Raw genomic sequence first — 23,873 nt, forward strand, 5'->3', positions numbered from 1 at the left:
GATCTCTGGGTCTTTGCAGTTTCAGCAATATCAGTTACCATGCTGCTCTTTTGAGATCCACTTACTAGCTTAGGCTTGTCAAGGTCGTGAGATTCAGCTCCTAGCCCAGGCTTGCCAATCTCTGTCAGTGAAGGAAGAATAGGGCTTCTCTTAACTTCACAGTTTCCGGGTAAAATCACAGGCCTTTGAGATCCACTCACGAAAAGCATTTCAGAGTGTCTCATGAAAAGGAGACTCTCATGAAGGTGAAAATTTTTAGCAAGGATTTATTCTGATAAAACAAGGTTAAGCCCTGTGTGCCTGGGTGTAGAAATGACAGTGGAAGAAGGAATGCTCACTGGCTTTGTGTGTCTGCATTTGGCAGGATCTTGAGAGCAGCGTGGAGATGGGCAGGAAGGAGAGCTGAGTTTTGGGTAGTGTTACATTTTGGATCTGTGCCTCTGGGGAAGGTTTAATTTTTTTTTTTTTTTTGGAAAGTTGTACCTTGGCCTTTCTAGTCCTCCAGATGGCATGCATGTACTCAGGGACAAGCTTTTGGAAATCTCCCCCCCCCCCCCCCTCTCTCTCGTGATTGTCCAGCCTGGAATGTCCAGGTCAACCTCTCCCCAGCCTTGTTTTTGCAGTTGGCAAATGTACGCATTCCTCTCATGTTGTCTCAGCAGAACCAGAGTTGAATTGTATCACCCTTAGATATTTTATATTCACAATCCCAGCTAGACTGATTTGTTCTACACAGATACTTTCCATTCTGTTTGGTAGCCTTGCATTGGCACTTTGGCTGATATATTAGGTGTTCCATGTGTGCTTGAAATAATAGTGGGTTGTCAGAAAGAATGCACAGGAGTCATGGCTAAATTCAGCTGAGGGGGAAAATCTTAGATCCCAAGAATCATAAGAATGTCTGGAGAAGTGATTGCTAATTTGGAGATTCTTCGAAAAAGCTAATAACAGATTCTGGAAGCTTTGCCATGGAATGTAGACTGGGGTTCTTTCATTTGACTTTATTTGTGGTCATATTAGGAGGTCTTTTTTGCATTAGACCAATGAGTGGATTTTACTTGACCGGCAGATTTTTTTTTTTTTTTTTTTGGTCGGTCATAGGGCTTGAACTCTGGGCTTGGGTGCTGCCCCTCAGCTCTTCGACTCAAGGGAAGGTTTTCTAGTGGTTTATTGGAGATAAGAGTCTCACAGACTTTCCTGCCTGGGGTTGGCTTTGAACCGCGATCCTCAGATCTCAGCCTCCTGAGTAGCTAGGATTACAGGCATGAGCCACGGGTGCCCAGCCCAGCAGATTTTCTTATAGAGAAAAAAAAACCCTGAAAAATGTTCAGTTTCCAAACATCTTTATCAGCCCATAGATAAAACTTTGAAACTGGTGGTCTCTGACTCCACAACTAAAGTAATCTACGCCTTATAAAATATAGTCAGAGTCCAAAGTAGGAAACTAAGCCTATTGAGGGACAGTGTTAACCTAGAGACCAAACTCTAGGGACCTCAGGAATTTGGGCTGTGCAAGCAACCTTAGAAGTCCAGAGAAGATTTGACATGAGGTTTCTAGGGCAGTCATTGGGGAGAATTTCTTACTAACAAGCAAGTGGAATCTAGAACTTGAGACGTACTAGTTAAGACACATTTGAGCAACTTGAAGGGGTAGAGAAAGGTCATCTTTGCATCTTAAAATTCTCAAGTGTTTATATAGACATTTTAATACATATGTACAAGTCAGATCTATTGTGGTAATAAATACTCCCCAAATTCCAAGGCTTAAACATGCATTCAGTTTTGGGTCCTGTTGTGTGTCAGTGGCTATGAGTCAGCTGTGCTGGCTCTTTGTGAGCTTTCCATTTGGTAGGAGCAGTCCCATTGGGATGTTCACTTTGGGGATGCAGAAGAGAAGGAGGAAGACAATGGCTCTCCATTGGTCAGAACAAATCACATGGCCGTGGCCCAAAGCAATGGGATGGGAATGTATCTTCCTATAGGATATCATCTGGCAATAGTATGAATATCAGATCCTCTTTTCAGAGGAGAGGCTAATTCTCACAAATGTTGATTCAGTCTGTCATTTTGTCTACATCCATTACTTTTTTCATTGAACATTATCTAGTGAATCTAGCAGTTCAGGTTTATCATTTTAAATATTCGAAATACATCTACTTATTATTATGTGTATTAAATGTTAGATTAATTTGGAGGAACTTGACCTGTTCCATGAAGCAAAGTGGCAGACTGCTGCACCTTGCAGATATCTTGTATGTCCCACTATATTGCTTAGAATTTCCAGAGTGAGGGGCTGGGAAGGTAGCTCAGCGGTAGGGTGCATGCCTTGCAAGCATGAGGCCCTGGGTTTGATTCCTCAGCACCACATAAACAGAAAAAGCCGGAAGTGGCGCTGTGGCTCCAGTGGTAGAGCACTAGCCTTGAGCTGAAGAGCTGAGGGACAGCGCCCAGGCCCAGAGTTCAAGCCTCATGGTGGGCAAAAAAAAAAAAAAAAAAAAAGAATTTCCAGAGTGGCTTTAAATAATGAGAAAACACTTATCAAACCTTTTATTAGTACATGTGCCTCCAAGTGCTTCACATTGTTGCTGTTTTATTATTGTTGTTGAGATACAATGTACATGCTGTGAAACTCACCACTTAAAGATAATTGAGTGATTTGTAATATATAGGCTTGTCCACCATCATCACTGCAGAATAATTTTGTCATCTCCAAAATAAGTCCCACCCTCATTAAGCTGTCACTTTGTACTCTATTCTCCCTCCAGGCCCTGACAACCAAAAGTTATTTTTTGTCTCTTAAAGATTTGCTGTTGTGGGTCTGGGAAGGTGGCTCAGTGGTAGAGCGCTTGCCTTGCATGCATGAGGCCCTGGATTCGATTCCTCAGCACCACATAAGCAAAAAGAAAAAAGCCAGAAGTGGCGCTGTGGCTCAAGTGGTAGAGCGTTAGCCTTGAGCTGAAGAGCTGAGGGACAGTGCCTAGGCCCAGAGTTCAGGACCCACAACTGGACCCCCCCCCCAAAAAAAAAAAAAATTTGCTGTTGTGCCAGGTGCTGGTAGCTCATGCCTATAATCCTAGCAACTCAGGAGGCTGAGATCTGAGGATCATGGTTTGAAGCCAGCCTGGGCAGAAAAGTCTGAGATTCTTCTTTCCAGTTAAGCAGTCAAAAGCTGGAGTGGAGCTGTGGCTCAGAGTGGTAGAGCATGGGCAAAAAGTTCAAGGACAATGCCCAGACCCTGAGTTCAAATTCCACGACTACCACCACCACCACCACCACCAAGATTTGTCTGTTGTGACATTTTATAGAAATGGATTAGTATGGTGATGGTTGCTTGTGTCTGGCTTTTTTCCACTTAGACTAATGTTTTTAAGTGTCATTGATGAGGTTTTCTGATATTCTTTAACATATTTATGGCTTCCCTTTTACAGATTTTTAATTTTAATATAATAATTGATGTTTACCAATGAATAATACCAACCAACCTTTTTGTTTTTGTGGACACAGTTATCTTCAGTGTTTATACAATGTGTTAGTCTGAGAACTCACACCTGTAATCCTAGCTACTCAGGATGCTGAGATCGAGTAAAAGAAGCTCAGGGACAGCACCTAGTCTCTGAGTTCAAGCCCTAGGACCAGGACCACAGACATACACAATCCTTCCTATGAATTCATTCTTGCTTTCCTGAAATACATTAAAAAGTTCTTTTAATGCACTATTAGCTGCTATTTCATTAATGATGCTTATGCTTTCTTCTAATTTCCTTTTTACTCTAATAATATTGATATCAGAAATTTATAAAGTGATTGATATGAGTCTCAGACTATTTGAATAAGAAAAGGACTTACTTGTGAAGGTTCATTAGGTCTTATATATAAAACTACCTTTCAATGGGGGGTTCTCTTGACAACACAGAAAGCCTCTGAAGTTGGTTATTATCCTCAGGGATTTGCCTCCATGTAGTTTCATTTTGGCCTTATTTTTTCTTCTTCTAGAGACTACCTAGATCATATGGATTTCTGGATTTGTTGATGTAGTTTTTTGTAGCATATGCTTGTAATTTATACTTGCATATAGAGACAAGATTGATATTTCTCTCTTTGCCTGCTTTCTAACTTTTTATTTATCGTACTCATCTATTGGAGGAATTAAGAGTGGGTTTTTGTTGATAACTTTTGCTTTTGTCTATTTTCAGTACACACTTCAAATTTTATTCTCTACGTGGTTTTTTTTTTTTTTTTTTAAAACCACTGCCACTTTGCTTCATGGAACAGGTCAAGTTCCTCCAAATTAATTAAAATTTTTTAGGCCATAAAGTAGATGTGGCCTAAAGTGTCCTGTCTCATGGAATAAAGTCTTTCATATGTATTTTATCTACTCTCAGGATTTTGTGTTACTTCATGTTTCTGTGTCCTTGGGTCTGCGTGATGGGATAATGCAGGTTTAGTGTTTTCTGGTGTACGTGTGTCTGATGAGGTCATAGTGCGGGCTTGTTATTAGCCTTCCACCAGAACAACTGAATTCCTGGACTGCCTCTGTCATTACTTGATGTTGCTACAATTGTCTTCTTGGGTCCTTAATTGCTACCCAATGAGTGATCTGTCAGCAGGAAAAGGAGACATTATGCTGGGCATTTTGGTCCAGTGTCTAGAAGCCCGGTAGCCTGGCGTATTCCTATTTTAGCGGGTCTCTCCATTGTCAAGCCTTGCTCCCCAGCATTTGTAGCTTTGTCAGCCTTGTGCTTGTTGCACAGGCCCAGGGCAGCTGCCTTAGGTGCTTTCTTGCACCTCTGACCTTTATCTCACATGTGCTCCTTCTGTGGGGGTTGAAGCCCTGTAGAAAGGGTGGTCCTCACCTGTGAAACCTGCCTGTGCTTGACAGCCTTTTGTTCGCAGCAGCCAGAAACCCTGGTGGTCATCTTTGGTTCTCATTTGTTTTGTTTTATTTTTAATTTATTTTTCTTTGGTTCTCATTGTCAGGCATTCCACATCTCGTCTTACTACCCATTGACTATCGCATTTTCAAATTAGGGTGCATATGGGGAGGGATTCAGGACATTTCTACACAAAGTAGCCTGAGTGACTTCGGTTAAAGATACCTCTTAGTTATTTCCAGTTGTGCTGGTAGAAAATGTTACCCTTTGGATAGCTTCCTAACCCAGTCTCCAATATTGAGGTAGAAAAGGAGAAAAAAACAACAAAAACTGGTGACCAAACTCATTGAATAGAAATCTAGATATAATTGTTAAATGAGTGTAACATTCTGACTTATTCATACAAATAACATTTCCTGGTTATTGTACCTTTAGGATTTCCCCCCAGGTTTCATTGTGTTCTTTGTTCTACTATGAATGCCTTGGTAGAGAACATTTTTTAGATTTTTCCTTTTGAGTTCAGTCTCCAAAGAGGTTTTAAGTTTGCAACAAAATCCACCATCAGAAATAGTCTGTTTGGTTTGTGGACACATTCGTTCTTGATGTGTCTTTTGTACTTGGCAAGAGGGCGGTAAGTCAAGATAAGCCAGGGCAGTGCATTGAGAAGAGCTGTCACTCTCCCCTTAACTATGAATTCTCCATGAGAAATTTTGTTACCCTCTTCTGACCACATTCCTCCAAGAGTTTCAAAAAAGGGAAATTTGATAACTTAGAAATGTTTTGTGTGTACATATAGGTGTGCCTATGCGCCAGTCCTGGGGCTTGAACTAAAATGGGCCCGTACACTGTTCTTGAGCTTTTTTGCTCAAGGAATTCTACCACTTGTCACAGTTCCGCTTCTAGCTTTTTGGTGGTTAATTGGAGCTGAGAGAGTCTTACGTATTTCCTACCTAGGATGGTTTTGAGTCATGATTCTCAGACCTCAGCTTACTTGTAGCCAAGATTGTAGACATGAACCACAAGCCATCAGCTGACATACTGGTTTATATTTCATCCATTTGGCTCCACTGTTTTGGGTGAGGCAGCACGTGATTAACTTTAGCTAATAAATTACATTACGCTTCACTCTGTACCACTGTTTCCATAAATCATATATTTAATGTAATAAAGAATATTGCTGATGTCGTTTATGTTAATATTCTCTGTGATGGAGAAGACACAGACTGAAATTCTTGCTGGGCTTAGTGATGGGAAATATGGTGACCACATGTGCCTGGCAGTGTGAGGTGGCAGCGTTGCTGCTTAGAGGTAAGGGTAGGTGTTTGTAGCTCAACAGCTGTTCCAAAATACTCAAGTAATATTCCCGGGAAAACCCTGTCAGGGATGCAGGTGTTTTCCTAGGAGGAAAGAATCTGGAGTATGTGACAAGGTCTGATTGACTGTAACTGAGCACACTGGCTGAGACATCATGACCCTTCTATGCACTGTTCCTGGAAGGTTACTGGCCAAGTTCCCCAGAGCAAAGCTTAGGGGAGTGGACTTTTCATTGTAAACCTAGGGAGAAATGATGGCAGATATGCGCGCGCGCACACACACACACACACACACACAGTTGCAGTCACTGAGGACTCAATGTTTTTGGGTAAATTAGATGTGTAGATTAAATGATTAAAGCTGTGAAAATGGTTTCAGGGCTGCTGCCTCCCAGGTATTATGAAGAGAGTGACTAATTCTTCCCGGGAGTGGGTCAAGGAAAACTCAGGAGAGAGCATCTGACAAATCTGTAAGACATTTGAAGACTTCTGTGTTAAAAAATGATGAGGGCTATTTGAGTAAAGACAAGGTCTGTGACAAAATGGTAGGTTCTGGAATAGGCCAGAAGGGAAGTTGCTAAGATCAATCTTAAGTCAAATGGCACTGAGCTAATGTTGACTGTCTGACCAAAGGTTTAAAATTCTTTTTATTTGTGTACTGATGAGCTGCTTCAATGGAGCTGCACTGAGGTCTAGGGCTATAGTGTTGATAAACCTAAGGGTGAACCTCTGTGGGCTAAAGAGTTTAAATATTTACTGAAATGACTAAGGCCCCATGGTAATCTCAGAGGTCTAGAGAAGATGATATCCTTTGCCAGATACCGGGACTATGGCTGTGACCCTGACTGCCTTGTGCTGTTGAACTGTCCACAAGTCAGCAACCGTGGCAGTGAGACCCTGCCTTTCTTCTATACCACAAGTAGCAATTATATGTCTACTCATCCCTAATTATTTTGAAGTAAATAGCAGACATCATTTCATCTATAAGTATTTTATTACATATTTCTAAAAGAAGCCTTTATAGAATCATAACACTTCCATCATCACATCTAAGGATGCATCACACCCAATAACAACATCAGTTATCAGCAGAGCCATACTCACATTCCCATGAATAGCTCAATAGTTTTCTTTTTACATTGTGTTTTATTGCAATTGGTGACAGATCTGTTAAGTCTCTGCCTCCAAAGTCTGTCTTCCACATCTGTCTTTTTTCTTGTTATGTATTAAAGAACTGGGATCTTTGGTTCTCTTACTTTCACACACAGTACATTTGGTGTCACGTATCATGTACAGTGTGTGCTGCTAGTGAATTCTTGTTGTATCTGGAAACTTGTTCAGGATTCAAATTCAGGGTTGGTTTGTTTGTTTTGGGCAAGCATACCTCATAGGCAGTGGCGATATGAACTTCTTCCTGGAGTTTCATAATTTTTGTTTGTCTGGTTGAATTTTTGGGTGTGCTAAGTATTTTAGAGGGCTTGACCCAGGTGATGGGCTTAATTAAGAATGTAGGGACAGAATCCATGGTGTGCTCATAAGTCTCTCTCAAAGTCTGACCCTGATGGGATGTAATCCTCGTTCTCTTGCTCGCTCCTCTGTCTTGCAGGAAGGTAAATTGCCAGGCATTTGGTTTAGAATGCCACCACACTGTTTCTCTCTGTCACACACACACAAAAACAAACATGTTCACTAAAGAACCATTGAGTAAGGAGAGGCTCTGGGGTTTTAAAACTTATATTTGTATTTTAGAGATGTTTGGGGTTTGATTTAAGCAGCTACAATTGCTGAAGTTCTCCATTGTGTTTCCCTTTAATTTGTAAGGAAAACTCTTTTCTTCTTTCAGGATCTCATCTTGCCCAACGGAGGTACTCCAGCTGGCACTTCGAGTCCAGCATCTTCATCTTCGCTTCTAAACAGACTTCAACTTGACGATGACATCGATGGTGAGACCCGGGATCTCTTTGTCACCGTTGATGATCCCAAGAAGCACGTGTGCACGATGGAGACGTACATCACCTATAGAGTCACCACCAAAGTAGGTCCCTTTGTTTTAGAATGTCCCAGGTGAGGGCTCGGAGAATTGGAGTCCTACCTCTGTGATTTCTGCCTTTTCTTTTTCTCTCCCCATCACCCTTTTACAGTTATGCGTGCAGCTTGTGGAGAGAATGGCTGTACTTAAAAGTATTTCATAGGTGGGCACCAGTGGCTCATGCCTGTAATCCTAGCCTACACAGGAGGCTGAGATCTAAGAATGTTCAAAGCCAGCCTGGCGTTATTTCCAATAAACTACTCAAAAAAAAAAAAACTGGAAGTGGTGCTGTAGTTCAAATGGTAGAGTGCTAGTCTTAACCAAAAGAAGCTCAGGGACAGTGCCCAGGCCCAGAGTTCAAACCTCAAGACCAGCAAACAACAACAACAATACACACACACACACACATACACACACACACACACACACACACACACACACACACATGCACACGCACACACACATAAAGGAGTTCATACAAAGTCACTAAAGTCCTATAAATAAAACTTTTAATCCCTTTTATTCTTTTACTTATTTTTTATGGTGGTATACTACTTAGTATGTTCATATGAGATTACTCTGAATGATTACTTGTGGATCATTGTATAAGTCTAAATCTCTGTGATGAGATCCTGATTATAATTTGGCTTAATCACAGGGGACTAGAAGTAAGAGGACTAGAACTAGTGACTTCCTGCACTGTGCCAGTCAGGTAGTAGCAGGGTGCTGAGATAATGGATTAACTTTCCCACCACTCCTAAGAGTTGTGTCTTTTAGCCATAATTATGAAGATGAGGAAACTGAAATAGAAGATTTAAATAGCTTGTTCAAGAATACAAGATCAGTAACCAGGATTCTAACCTTTATAGGATGAGGGAGCCTCATACTCTGGATATAATTCCACTTATAAAAGAGAGCAGACATTTATTTTCCTGTGCTGGGAAGGACCTCAGAGCCTTGCACCTAGCAGTCTTCTACCACTGAACTCAGCCCCTTCCCTGCATTGTTGCTTTTCACGGTTGACCTTATTTCTTTATTTTCATGTTGGACATACTCCCGAAATCTTAGTCTGGAGCAGGATGTCTTGACCGCAGTAGTGGTATTTGGACTGGATAATGCCTGGCGATGCACTGTCCCAGCACAGGATGTCCAGCAGCACCCCTGGCCTCCATCTTCCAGGTGCCAGGAGCACTTCACCTTCTGCAGCCCCCAGTTGAGACAGTTAGAACTTTCTCCAGACATTGTAAACATTTGCTGAGGAACAAAATTGCTCCCTAGTTAAAAGCCACAGATCTTAATTATCTTCATTATTAGGGAGAGAATTGACGTTATCACTTAGGACTTTAGAAGGAAGAGGTATTCTCAGTGGAAAACCACCCTGTTCCCTGGTATTGCCTCTACCACAACCAATAATGAAGAAGGAGTTATCGTGGCAGAAGTTTTGATAGATGGAGGAGCCTTCATGTGACATGTTGAGAAGTGCTCTGATGAACATGTCTCTCGCCTCAGTGTGCCTTCTCCCCTTCTTATGGTAGAAAACATTTATGTATTTTCTTGATTTTTGGGTAGAGCAGGGTCTAGCTATGTAGCCCAGGATGGCCTTAAACTTAATCCTCCTGCCTCAGCATCTTGAGTTCTGAGATCATAGGTGTGCACTACCATGCCTGGCAAAAATCTATTTTTATTTGGAAACTTTAATAGGGGGCTGTATCTACTTGAATTCTTTGAAAAGAGAAACAATGGAATAGGCTCAATTTTGTTTCTTCATCTTTTGTTGGATGACAATGTTATATTTTTGCAGTTATATGAGTAATATAAATATATTGTCAAAAAATAAATCAGGGCTGTAGACATGGCTCAGATATATGGCGCCAGCCTATTAAGCATGAGGCCTGGAGTTAAAAGCTTTTTTTTTTGGTCTTTTCTTTTCTTTCTTTTTTTTTTTTTGGTTGGTTATGGGGCTTGAACTCTGGGCCTGGGCGCTGTCCCTCAGCTCTTCAGCTCAAGGTGAGTGTGCTACCACTTGAGCCATAGCGCCACTTCTGGTTTTCTGAGTGGTTTATTGGAGATAAGAGTCTCCTGGACTTTCCTGCTCAAGCTAGCTGGCTTTGAGCCACAATCCTCAAATCTCAGCCTCTTGAATAGCTAGGATTATAAGCATGAGCCACCGACTCCTGGCAAGTTTTTTTTCTAAGCCAGGCATCAGTGGCTTACACCTCTAATTCTAGGTACTCAGGAGGCTGAGATCTGAGGATCTCAGTTCAAACTGAGCCTGGGAAGGAAAGTCTATGAGACTCTTATTACCAATTAACTACCAAAAAGCTGAAAGTGGAGGTGTGGCTCAAGTGGTAGAATATGAGCCCTGAGTGAAGAAGCTAAGGGACAGTAGGTATCCAGTACCAGCATTCTCTCTCTCTCTCTCTCTCTTTTTCTTTCTCTCTCTCTCTTTCTCTCTCTCTCTCATACACACAGGAGAGAAAAAGAAAGAAAGGAAAGGAAAGAAAGACAGTTCTAAAGACTAATCAGATAACTTAGTTGTCTTTGGTCCTTCTCACTTAAACCTACTTCCCATTAGAAACAACCAAGGTGAACCTGGCATGTCTTCTTCCCCTCCTTTGCATTTATGTGCACATAGACGCAGAGAAAGTATTGCTTCATTTTCCCTTCCACTTGATAGCATGCATGAAGACCTTTCCCTGTCCATATAACTTTCTTTCAGCCTCTATCTAGTTATTTAATGATAGTGATGTTTATACAGCATAGTTTGAGGACACTGAAGCCTTCCTCAGCTCTTTGGTTACTATTCTGCCATCTCTGCCCTTGGTTTACACTGGGTCATTTGTCTGTGCCCGTATCTTCCCCATTGCTACCCTAGGCAGGTGCTTATACACATATTGCTTCCTCAGAGGTTCTAGAGTGATGTTTCTGCTGATATTTCCAGAAATTGTTTCCGTTTACTGATGTTTTACTCTGTAGTCCGTGAAATGCAAAACCTGTTTTTCTTGAATTGGTGCTGTAAACAGCCAGGTGACAAGGTGACTGAGCTGCTGGCACAGCAGTACTTGCCTCCTGTGACATTTTTCCGCTGCTCCTTGACTCCTGTGTCCTGCAGTTTACCCCTGTCCTTCCCCCACCGAAGCAAATCCTGCAGGACTGCTCTTGAAGCTAGCATTCTTACATCTTTTTGGTAGGTCACTTCTGTTCTTCCCTCCATACTGGTGGTTCCCTCCATGTCCTTCTTTTTGTCCTTCTTTTGGGGTTATTTGCTTCCCTTTGAGAAACTGAGAGTAACCTTTCGCCAGTTCCAGTCCATCTGGCTGTGATGCCAACACCACAAGATAAACTTGTGGATTTTTTTTCCCTGCTTATCTCTTCCACTTTTTTTTTTTTCTCCCTGTACAGGGGTTTGAACCTAGGGCCTTGTGCTTGCTAGCTGGTACTCTTAACACTTGAGACATGCCTCCATCTCTGCCTTTTGTTAGTTATTTTAGAGATGGAATCTAGCAAGGTTTTCTGGCCTTTTCTGGGCTGGTCTTGAACCGAGGTCCTCCTGAGTAACTAAGATTACAGGCGTGACCTTCTGGTCTTTGCCTTTTCTCCTGCTTTTGAATCCACACCAGAGTTGTTGGCTTTTTCTGTTTCTGAAAATAGGACCAGACTTAATGTCGTGGTGGTGTATTTGGAGCTGAAAGCTATATTAAAATTTATGTAGGGATGTTTGGGGCTGAGAAAGAAGTCAGACAGGGACACAGGATCCTATATCTGATCTTGTCCTGGGGCTTGCACTTCTCAGAAGATGAGATGCAATTGGTAGGGTTAGATCTTGAGTTCAGGTCTGTCTGATTTGAGTTCATGCCCTTTCCAAAAGATGATTTTCCAGAGAGTGATGGCTCTGTGGTCTAGTTGGGCAGCCTGGCTATTGACACTGGTGGTACAGAAGTGGACTTGAGGCTGAGGGAGCAGAAGATGCCCCTACTCTCTGTAGAGGCTCCCTCCATTCCTTTTACTTTGTTGCCTGCCAGTGACCACCAGCTTTCTGTGCCTAACCAATTATTTTGTGTGTGTATTGATACCGGGGCTTGAAATCAGGACCTTCTGCTCTCATTTTGCTTCTCTCTCTTCAGGCTGGTGCTTTACCACTTGAGCCATACCTCTACTTCCTGCATTTTTGCTGGTTAGTTAGAGAGAAGAATATCTTAGATACATCTGCCCTGGCTGACTTCTAACCTCAGATCTCAGCCTCTGGAGTAGCTAGGATTATAGGCCTGAGCCAGTGGCATTCAACCCAGCTTCTCTCTCTATTTCTCTCTTTTTTTTTTTTTTTGGTCGGTCATGGGACTTGGATGCTGGGCTTGGATGCTATCCCTGTGCTCTTCAGCTCAAGGCGAGCTTCTACTGCTTGAACCACAGCGCTACTTCCAGTTTTCTAGTGGTTTATTGGAGATAAGAGTCTCACAGAGTTTTCTGCCCGGGCTGGCTTTGAACCGCGATCCTCAGATCTCAGCTAAGTTTACAAGCGTGAGCCCCCGGCGCCCGGCCCAGCTTCTCTTTTTTATACCTCAGTGGTAGTGTCTAAATGCTGCTTGCAGGTGAGGATCGTGATGGGGCTGTTAGCTCTAGAGCACTTTGTTGGTATGGCGTGCAGAACCCAGATAGCAGTGGGTTAGGATGAAGGGGAGGTAACGATGAAAGGGTGTGTGGAAAGCAAGAATGAAGCATGGAGCAAGAACAGAGGCACCACTAGGCTTGACCTGCTAGAAGGGTGTAAGCAGACAGTGTGCTTACCCCAGTAGGAAGATCCACTTTCCACAGTTCCTGTGGAAAGGAAGGGAAGCTTGGGGGAGGGGGAGTGGAGGTGGGAGGGAAGGGAGGGTAGGGGAAAAACAAAGGAGGAGGTAACAATGCTCGATAGGAAATGTACTCATTACCTTGCTCATGTAACTGTAACCCCTCTGTACAGTATTTTTACAATAAAAAACTTATTTTTAAAAAAGCTTGTTTTGTGGCAGGAAGTTGAGTAATCATTGGCTTATAAATACACTTTCCTCTCAGAATTAGTGGTGAGATACTTTGCTGAGAATAAGGGGAAGTTTGAAATGGGCTTTTTCTGTAAGCATTTGAATAGCTGATGTGAAACTGAGTGAGAGAGCAGGGAAAGGAATTGGAAAGGTTGTTAGTGGTTGGAGAATTTATTGGGTCACACCGTGTCTGAGCTCCTATACCCAGATGTGTTAAAAAACAGATTTAGTGGCTGCATTTTGCCAGGTTGGATGAAAGGGCAGTGGAGGGAGGGAACCTTTACATAAATGACAGGTTGAAGAGCGAGGCCATGGAATTGATGGGGAATAGGAGGAGAGCAAAGGCATGAAGAAACAGAATGTCAAGAAACTTCAGGTCTCCCCAGGAGGCTGAACAGGCAGAGTATGGGGGAGGGGAAGAGCCTGAATGAAACTTGGGGAGTGCTGCTTTGAGGGAGGTGTGTGGACATTTCTCTCCCGACAAAAGTTCTGTCTGGAGGGGCTGAGTATTGGAGGGAGAGGCTAGCTTAGGGACAGGTGCTGGATGTAGGAACCATCCAAGTCTCAAGGGCACCTAGGTTATTGGGGGGCCCTGGTGGAGGTTGCAGAGCCAGGTACTGGAGAAACAGGGGTGTGAGAAGATGAGCATGAATACAGCTTTGGGGGAAGATGAGCTCATTTTCAAAGCTGAGGCCTGTCACAGCTCTTTCTTTGACGGATGACTGTTCCTTCTGTGGTTCTAAGTTTTTCTTGGTCACTTGGATTAAAACACATTTTTGGCTTAAAAAGTAAATTTATAGAATGTTGCTCGAGCAATTTATTTATTTATTTATTTATTTATGTCTTTCATGGGGCTTGAACTTGGGGGCCTGGGCATTGTCCCTGAGCTTTTCAGCTCAAGGCAAGCACTCTACCACTTGAGCCAATTCGTTTTTTTTTTTTTTTTGTTTTGTTTTGTTTTTGCCTTGCTTTTTTTTTTTTTTTTTTAATTAGAGATAAGAGTCTTATGGACTTTGCTGCCTGGGCTGGCTTTGAACCTCAGATCTCAGCCTCCTGAGTAGCTAGGATTATAGGCATGAGCCACCAGCGCCCAGCTGCTTGAGCAGTTTTTATCTGAGTAATTGTTGGTAGCATCTTAGGGGAAAGTGGCTTAGCTGAGATATGGTTTTAATTAATAAGAAAAAAAATCTGTTTTGGTACAAGCCAATTTTGTTTAATATTGATTTTAAAGTGCTACAGTTACATTCCAGAAGACTTTAAAATTTTAGGAACAAAAGGAAAAGATTAATATTTTTATACTATACAATGGCATTTGTTGCTATTTCCTCCTAGACACTTTCCAAAACTTTCAAAATTGTGGCCCTGGCAGAATATGGCAGATTTCGTGGAATCTTTTCTGTTTTCATGGACTCTGCCTCCAAGTGAGCAGAGATGGACTCTGCAGCTTATTTCCCTGCTGCCTTCAGCAAAGCCCGCCAGCAGCACATTTGGCAGGAGGTGAAGACTTAGTTTCCTTTCACAGATTTGGACTGAGTAGCAACATCTTAAATGGAATTATTCTGCAAAAAGACATTGTCAGAGCTAAGCTTGGAGGAAATGAATCAAATGTTCTAAACAATTCTGAGGGAAAATTGAATTCCATTTCCTGAGGATAGGAAAAAAACAGAACAAACTCAGAAACCCAGAACTTGAATTTCCATCCTGGTTCCATGAGTTTTTACCGGGGCTGTGGCCCAGGCTTGTCTGTCCGCTGTGGTAGGCACTCCCATTTGGATGTGTGCTAGGTGGAAGGGGTATGTGTGTGTGCCCAGTTTGGTCACTTAAGAGAGCTTTTTCTTTCCCTTCACCCAATGTATGCTACCTTGCCCTTAGGCTTGTTTTTCCATTCTCTTCTGTTTGCAGAGTACTCGAGTGGAGTTTGACTTGCCAGAATATTCTGTTCGTCGAAGATACCAGGATTTTGACTGGTTGAGGAACAAACTGGAAGAATCCCAGCCCACGCATCTGATTCCCGTAGGTAGTAAGTGGTTAACCTTATTTCTTACTCCCTTGAGCTTATCCTCCTGGCACAGTGGGCTCTACTCTGCCTTCAGCTACAGGTTTGACAACCATGTGCTTTATAACCAGACACACCATCAAATGTATGTGAAATACATTAGATGATGTCTCATCTCTCTTTTTGCTTCTGATTTGCTATGGAGAGGGGAGGTGGAGTTTCAGTTTCATGATGGCAGTTTTGTGGAGGATGGGGAGTCCCAACTCACTTGCTATCTCCTCCAAGACTGAAGTTTAGAAGTGTGAGCCTGACTGGAACAGTTCCTTTCCTCCATGGCAGATATTATTGAGTTGCTTTTATACAAGTCTTGGGGCTTGAACTCAGAGTCTGAGCACTGTTCCTGAGATTTCTTTTTGCCCTCAAGGCTTACACTGTCATTCTTGAGCCATAGCTCCATTTCTGTTTTTTTTTTTGTGGTTCATTGGAGATGTGTCTCACCATCTTTCTTGCCCAGGCTAGCTTCAAACCACATTTCTCAGATCTCAGCCTCCTAAGTAGCTAGGATTACAGGCATGAGCCACTGGCACCTAAATATTTCTGAGATTTGAATGGCTGCCACTAGGTAAAGAATGATGCTTCAGATTGTGAAACATGATTATTTCACTCCCCATCAACTGTTTTTAATTAAAACAAACTAAGGCTAGGGAGTAGCTCAAATGGCACCTGCTTAGAAGCAGAAGGCCATATGTTCAAACTTCAGTACTGCATAAAAACAAAACCCCACAAGAAACAAACAAGAAAACCACTTAGCAGCATAACATTTATCTCCTACCTAAATTTTCAGGTATCTTTTTTAATTAGCCAGAACAAATACAAATTTAAAGACTAGGGTTTGTTAGAGTAACTCATACCTATAATCTTAGCTACGTTGGAGGTGGAGAATAAAGGTATCCTAATTAGAAATCAACCCATCTCAACCAATAACCAATGGCTGGACACAGTTTTGGGCATCTGTCATCCCAAGCTGGGGTGAGCACAGTGGCTGGGTGCAGTGGTGCAGACCTGTCATGCCAGCAACATGAAAAGCACAAATAAGAGGATTATGGTCCTAAAGTCATAAAGCAACACCCTGCCATCAAAATAATAGATGCAAAAGGAGCAGTAGAGTGGCAGAGTGTAACATTGCTTAGCAAATGTGAGGTCCTAAGTTCAAACCCAGTATTCACATGTACACAAAAGGTTCACAGATACTCATTACCTGACCTACGTAACTGTAACTCCGCTGTATATCACCTTTGTAATAACAATTTAAAAAATGCAGAAAAATAAAGTTCAAAAACTAGTAAACCAACAAACATATTAATTACTTTTTTGATAATTCTTTTTTAAAAAGTAGAAAATCAACTATTTAGACCCGAGTTATTTTGGGGCTTTGTGGGCTCTAGAGGATTTTGGAGTAGAAAACTCTCCAGAGAAGCTGATGTGTTATTCAACAAAAACATGGTTTGAATTATATTTTGGCATTCTCTGTTTTCTGTTATGTTACCATCACATCTTCCAGCCTTTCCTCTTCTCTGGAAGAAACTATGTGTTGTATGCACACAGGCAGTTTCTTGGTTTCCAGGGCAATGAAGTAGAAAGGAGAGATTCTCTTCTTCCTCAGGTACCCGTTTTCCTATCATGTGTCGCCTTTTGCTCTCCAGACTTGAGATTTTCCATATGTACTTTCCTAATTGCAAAAAAAAAAAAAAGAAAAGCTTGAGCACTTAGAGTTATTCCTTAAAATAGAATCCAAATTTGACAAAATGGGCAGCTAGTGAAAAACTTTCCCAAGGAAGTATTTCAGAATAGCTTTAAATTTTTTTAAAATTTTAAACATATTTTATTATTATTATTATTATCTTTAAGTAGTTGTACAAAAAAGTTCCCATTCTAAGCTGGGCACCAGTGGCTCACACCTGTAATCCTAGCTACTCAGGAGACTGAAATCTGAGGATCTCGGTTCAAAGCCAGCCCAGGCAGAAAAGTCCGTGAGACTCTTATCTCTAATAAACCACTAGAAAAACCGGAAGTGGCGCTGTGACTCAAATGGTAGAGCGCTCACCTTGAGCTGAAGAGCACAGGGACAGCGCCAACCCAAGAGTTCAAGCCACACAACCAACAAAACAAAACAAAACACTTCCCATTCTACAAAATAGTATATGAATACAAGGTGTCTGACAACATTGTCACCCATCGCTCCTAACCCATCCCTTCTCTCACTTTTTTTTAAAATTGAAATTAGGTGATTACATAAATTTCACATATTTTGGGGCTGGGAAGGTGGCTCAGTGGTAGAGCCCTTGCCTTGCATACTTGAGGCCCTGGGTTCGATTCCTCAGCACCACATAAGCAAAAAGTAAAAAGCCGGAAGTGGTGCTGTGGCTCAGATGGTAGAGTGCTAGCCTTGAGCTGAAGAGCTGAGGGACAGTTCCCAGGCCCAGAGTTCAGGCCCCACAACCGGACGCAAAAAAAAAAAAAAAAAATTCACATATTTCACAGTATTGTGGAATAGTGATACTTAGTTAAAGTCACAAACACATTTTAACCTTCACAAGGCAAATTGTCATTATCTTGGTCTATAAAGTTTGTGAATCCTATGAGCTTTGACAATATAATTTATTTCTTCCACATCAGGTGATGTTTATATTTCTTTCCTTTTGCTTAGTGTAAGCTGTTCCCTCTTCCCCTCTCATTCCTCCCTTCCCATTGCTGTCTTTGGGTTGCATAGTTCTTTTTTATCTATGTGCAGCTGATGGGCCCCTTTGTTGTATGTTGTTCCATTTCCCACTCATTCTGCATCCTCCTTCTTGCTTCCCTTCGTTGCATGCATATATATACCATATCTATGGTCAAGAATGTGGAGTCATTTAGCAGTGATACAACAAAATGAGTGGTTGTCCTTTGTTTCTCGAGTCTTATTTACTTTGTCATATCTTCTTGCATTTTGGCTTTAGCATCCATATCAGGGAGACCATGTGCCGTTTGTCTCTTTGTTCTTGGCTAACCTCGCTCAAAAGATTCGCTCTAGTTCCATCCATTTCCCTGCAAATGCCATTATTTTGTCCTTTCTAATGGCTGCATAATATTGTATATAGGTAGCACAATTTTTGTGAAACTCTTTTTTTTTTTTTTTTTTTTTGGTTCGGTTGTGGGCCTGAACTCTGGGCCTGGGTGCTGTCCCTCAGCCCTTCAGCTCAAGACTAGCACTCTTCCACTTGAGCCACAGGGTGGCACAATTTTTGGATCCACTCATCAGTAGTGGGGCATCTGGGTTGTTTCCATTTCTTGGCTATTGTGAACAGTGTTGCAATGAACATGGAGGTGGATGTGTCCTTGTATCCTGGTTCCTGTTGTTCAGGGTAGATGCCTAGGAGTGGTATGGCTGGGTCACTTTCTTGAGGTACCTCCAGACTGCTTTCCAAAGTGTTGTATTAGTGTACATTCCCACCAGCAATGCAGTAGGGTTCCTCTTTCTCTGCATCCCCTCCAGCATTTGCCATTGGCTGAATTTAGGATGTGGGCCATTCTGACTGGGTATCTCACTGTTGTTTTTATTTGCATTTCCCTTACAGCCAGGGATGATGAACATTTCCTCATGTGCTTCTTTGCCATTTTTATCTCTTCTTCTGAGAAGTCTCTCTTTAGCTCCTTTGCCCATTTCATGATTGGTTTGTTAGATTTGGGAAGGGTTAGTTTCTTGAGTTCTCCGTATACAATGGATATTAGGCCCTTGTCTGATATATTGTAGATAAATTTTTTTCCCAATTGTTGGCTTTCTTTCTAGTTTGGTTGCTGTTTCTTTAGTTGTGCAGAAACTTTTATTTTAAGGTAGTCTCATTTATTAAGTCTCTCTCCAATTTGTTGTGTCCCTGGGACTCTGTTCAGGAAGTTCCTGCCTGTCCCTATAAGTTCATGTGTCTCTCCTACTCTGTCCTGCAGTAGTTTCAGAGATTCAAGTTTGATGTTAAGGACTTTAATCCATTTTGAGTTGATGTTAGTGCATGGTGACAGGCCAGGGTCCACTTTTAGTTTTCTGCATGTGGCCACCCAGTTTTCCCAGCACCAGTCGTTGAAGAGGCTATGATTCTGTATGGCTTTGGCTCCTTTGTCAAATATTAACTGACTGTATGTAAGTGGTTTTATTTCTGAGTCTTCTAATCTGTTCCATTGATCTTCGGGTCAATTTTTGTGCCAGTACTAAGCTGTCTTTGTTATTATGGCTCTGTAGAAGAGCTTGAAATCCAGTATTGTGATCCCTCCTACATTCTTTCTTTTGCCTAGAATTGCTTTGGCTATTCTAGGTCTTTTGTTGTTCCATATGAATTTTTGGACTGTTTTCTCTATTTCAGTGAAGTATGTCATTGGGATTTTAATGGGAATTGCATTGAATGTGTATATCAATTTTGGCAGTATGGCCATTTTCACTGTATTAATTCTGCCTATCCAGCAACATGGGAGGTCTTTCCATTTCCTGGTAACCTCTATGATTCCATTTTTAGGCTTTTTTAGTTTTCATGAAATAGATCCTTTACATCTTTGGTTAATTCCTAGATACCTTATTTTTATTTTTTTTTAGGTTATTGTGAATGGGGTTGTTTCCTTGATTTCCCTTTCTGCTTGTACATTGTTGGTGTACAGAAAGGCAACTGATTTTTGTGTGTTAACTTTGTATCCTGCCTCTTAGCTGAAGTAGTTTATAATCTCTGAGAGTTTGGGGATCATTAAGGTATAAAATCATGTCATCTGCAAAAAGAGCTAGTTTAACTTCTTCCTTCCCTATGTGGGATCCCTTTAATGTCTTTTTCTTGCCTTATTGCTCTGGCTAAGGCTTCCAGAACTATATTGAAGAGGAGTGGAGAGAGTGGGCATCCTTGCCTTGTTCCTGTTTTTAGAGGAATTGTTTGTAGTTTTTCTCCATTAAATATAATATTGGCTGTTGGTATGTTGTATAAGGCTTTTATTGTTTTAAGGAATGTTCCTTCTATTCTTATTTTTCCCAGAGCTTTTAACAGAATGAGTGCTGTATTTTAACAAAAGCCTTTTCCGCATCAATGGAGATAATAATGTGTTTCTTGACCTTGAATCTGTTGGTGTGATGGATTACATTTATTGATTTATGTATGTTAAACTGTCCCTGCATCTCTGGGATGAAGCCTACTTGGTCATAATGTATGATTTTTTTTTGATGTTTCTGGATTCTTTTGGTTAGAATTTTATTGAGGGAGCTGTGCATCTGTGTTCATCAAAGAGATTGTAGTTCTCTTTTTTGTTGGGTCTTTGCCTGGCTTTGGGATGAGTGTGATATTGGCTTCCTAGAATGAATTTGGGATTACTCCCTCTGTTTCTATTTCTCTGAAGACCTTGAGGAGTTATGGGTATTAGTTCTTTAGAGGTCTTAGAGAATTCCAAGCTTCTCCTTGTTGGAAGGCTTCTGATTGCTTCCTCCATCTTATTGTAGGTTATTGGCATATTTAATTGATTTATTTCTTCTTGGTTCAGTTTGGGCAATTTGTATTTCTCTAGAAATTCATCCATTTCTGCTAGGTTTTCCTTAGTGAGGATCGAGTCTAGAAATAGTTCTTCATAGTTGTTTGGATGTCTTGGATGTTCGTTGTAGATTTTCCTATGGCATCCCTGATATTATTGATTTGGGTCTCCTTTTTTTAGTTAATCTTGCCAGTGGTCTGTCAGTTTTATTGATTTTTGTCAAAAAAACCAGCTTTTTGTTTTATTTATAGTTTTCTTAGTCTCTGTCTTGTTAATTTCTGCTCTTATTTTGGTTATCTTGCTTTGTCTAGCAACTTCAGATTCAACTTTTTCTTGTTTCTCTAGCAGTTTTAGTTGCATCATGAGATTGTTTACTTGGTCTGTCTCTGTTTTCTTTACGTGTACACTGGGAGCAATAAATCTGCCCCTGAGGAATGCTTTCGCCTTGTCCTATTTTTCTTTGTGATGTATCTTCATTTTTATTGAATTGTAGGAACTTTTTAATGTTTAATTTTTTCTGTGATTGCTCAGAAGTGTGCTGTTTAATTTCCATGTGTTTGAGTTTTTTCTACTGTATGCCTTGCTATTGAGAACTAGTTTGATTCCACTATGGTCAGATAGAATACAAGGGATTATGTCGATCCTCTTGTATTTGCTTAAATTCCTTGTATGAACTAAGATATGATCTATTTTAGAAAAGTTCCTTGAGCTGCTGAGAAGAATGTGTACTGGGTTGTTGTTGGGTGGAAAACACGGTATATGTGAGTTAAGTCCGTTTGAGATACAGCATCACTTAATTCAGAGACATCTTTGCCAGTTCTTTGGTTGGTAGACCTGTCCTTTGGTGAGAGTGGAGTATTAAAGTCTCCTAGTACTATTGTATTTGGATCCATCTTTTCCTGTAAATCTGAGAGTATTTGCTTAACATATTTGGGTGCACCGATGTTTGGGGCGTATAGATTGACAATGGTGATATCCTCTTCTTGGATTGTTCCCTCTGTTAATATGTAGTGACCTTTTTTGTTTTTTCGTAATATTTCAGAATAGTTTTACAAGTTATTGGGGAGTGGTGATGGCTTATACCTATAATCAGCTACTCAGCCAGCAGAGACGAAAAGGATCAAGGTTTTTGAGGCAAGATGGGGCAAAAAGTTAGCAAAATCCCATTTCAACAAATAAGACAGGCATGGTGGTTTGTGTCTATAATCCCAGCTACACAAGATATGTAGGTAGGTCCTGGTCCAAGACAACTCAGGGGCAAAAGGTGAATCCTATCCAAAACTAACTCAAAGTGAAAAGGCTAGGGACATGGCCCTGAGCATACCCCATAACTTCTCTCTAAATAGAATTTCAAAATCATTACAAAAATAATAAAGAGGTCTCGGATTCTTTACTCAGTTTTGCTTATTGCTAACATTTGTCAAAATTAGTGACCCTAGTCACTATTGTCCTTTTTACTAAATAAAAACATTGTTTTACTAAAAGTACTTTTTTCAGAGTTCAGCAGTTTTACCAGTATGTTTTTTTCTCCTCCAAGTCCTGACCTGGGACAGTACTTTACATTTTGTAGCCATGTCTCCTTAGTCTCTTTTCTGAGGCTTTCACTGTGTTTTTGCTAACCTTGACAGTTTTGAGGAGCACTGATCAGGTGTTTTATACCGTGTCCCTCAATTGACATTTGTCTGTTTTTCTTGTGGTTAGACTAACCTAGAGTGATGTGTTTTGGAGAGAACCACAAAGTAAAGGTGTATTCTGCTATGAATCACTGTTAGCCTAGATCACCTGATAAGAGGTTATGTCTGCTGAGTTTCCCCACTTCTACTGTGCCCTGGAAGGGAGATGCCTGGTTGTGCGGAGCCTATGCTGCGCTCCCCCTCCTGGCAGCCTAAGTGAATGGTAGATTTGGTACCTCTGGCGCAAAGGCTCGAGATCACCACCTGCTGGTGAAATAGAGGCACTCATCTATAGACTGAAAATGGACGGATGAACAATGAATCAAGTAGACATAGAGCATCTTTAAATATAGGTTTTTCCAAGGTCTGAGTAGAAGTAGTGAGTAGAAAGGTACTTTGTAAATCTGTATTAGCAAACCATTTTTTCATAAATTCTTCATACATACCTGAAATGAAAAAAATAGTTTAGGAGAGTATGTCTAATTTAAATATGAAAGTCCAACTAGATACAAATCTCTTGTTTCCCATTAAAAATCATTTTACAACTTTTCTAGGAAGACTCTTACCTGTTACAAAGCACCAGCTTAGTATTCACCTTCAGATGACCGTGGAGAGGATCAGAAGGTGGGGTAGGGGAATTAAAGACAGACAGGTGCCCCATGATTTCCTTCATACACATACCCGACATCTTCTGAGATAGGCTCTCAAAGAGAACTCATATTGGTCTGGAGCTCTCTGTGTATCCCACACTGGCCTTGAACCTGTGATTCTCCTGCATCTGCCTTCCTGGTGCTGGGATTGCAGGTATGCACCATCTTGCCTGGCTCCTTCCTTTGTAAAACAGCTTTATTGAGATATACCATATACCATATAATTTACTAATTTTAAATGTACAATTCAAAAGTGTCTATTCATATTTGTGTAGCTACCAGCACATCAGTTTTCATCATCCCCAAAAGAAGTCTTATTGTCTCTTCCTCTATCTTTCCTACTCTCAATCTCTGTAGATTTGCCTATTCTGGATATTTCATATCAGTGGAATAATGCACTGTGTGACATTTTGTGACTGGGTTATTTTCTTGAGCCATAGTGCCTAGCAGTGGCTGGATTCTTTCACTTCCCATAATATTTTCAAGGTTCATCACAATTAGTTATTATCATTTTAATCCTTTTATTGTCAAATAATATTTTTTTTTTCTTTTTTTGGGTCTGGTCATAGGGCCTGAACTCTGGGCCTGGGTGCTGTCCTTCAGCTCTTCAGCTCAAGGCTAGCACTCTACCACTTGAGCCACAGTGCCACTTCCGGCCTTTTTCTTTTTGTGTATGTGGTGCTGAGGAATCGAACCCAGGGCCTCAGGCATGCAAGGCAAGCGCTCTACCACTGAGCCAACTTCCCAGCCCCTGTCAAATAATATTTTATCATGTGAATAAACTGAATCTTTCT

The 23,873-nt window shown here is 41.2% G+C and overlaps 1 protein-coding gene across 2 annotated transcripts in view; it reads left to right on the forward strand.

Moving 5' to 3' along the window:
* The window catches only part of Snx30 (sorting nexin family member 30), a 108,985-nt gene that overhangs the window by 38,938 nt on the left and 46,174 nt on the right, over positions 1 to 23,873 (forward strand). For both annotated transcript variants that reach the window (XM_042696121.1, XM_042696130.1), the window contains exons 2-3: positions 8,028 to 8,219; positions 15,134 to 15,244. In XM_042696121.1, coding sequence (XP_042552055.1) covers positions 8,028 to 8,219; positions 15,134 to 15,244 — 303 coding nt within the window. The remainder of the gene's footprint in view (positions 1 to 8,027; positions 8,220 to 15,133; positions 15,245 to 23,873) is intronic.

This window comes from Dipodomys spectabilis, unplaced genomic scaffold, assembly GCF_019054845.1.
Source record: "Dipodomys spectabilis isolate Male_0828 unplaced genomic scaffold, ASM1905484v1 ptg000006l, whole genome shotgun sequence".
In the NCBI taxonomy this organism is placed as follows: Eukaryota; Metazoa; Chordata; class Mammalia; order Rodentia; family Heteromyidae; genus Dipodomys; species Dipodomys spectabilis.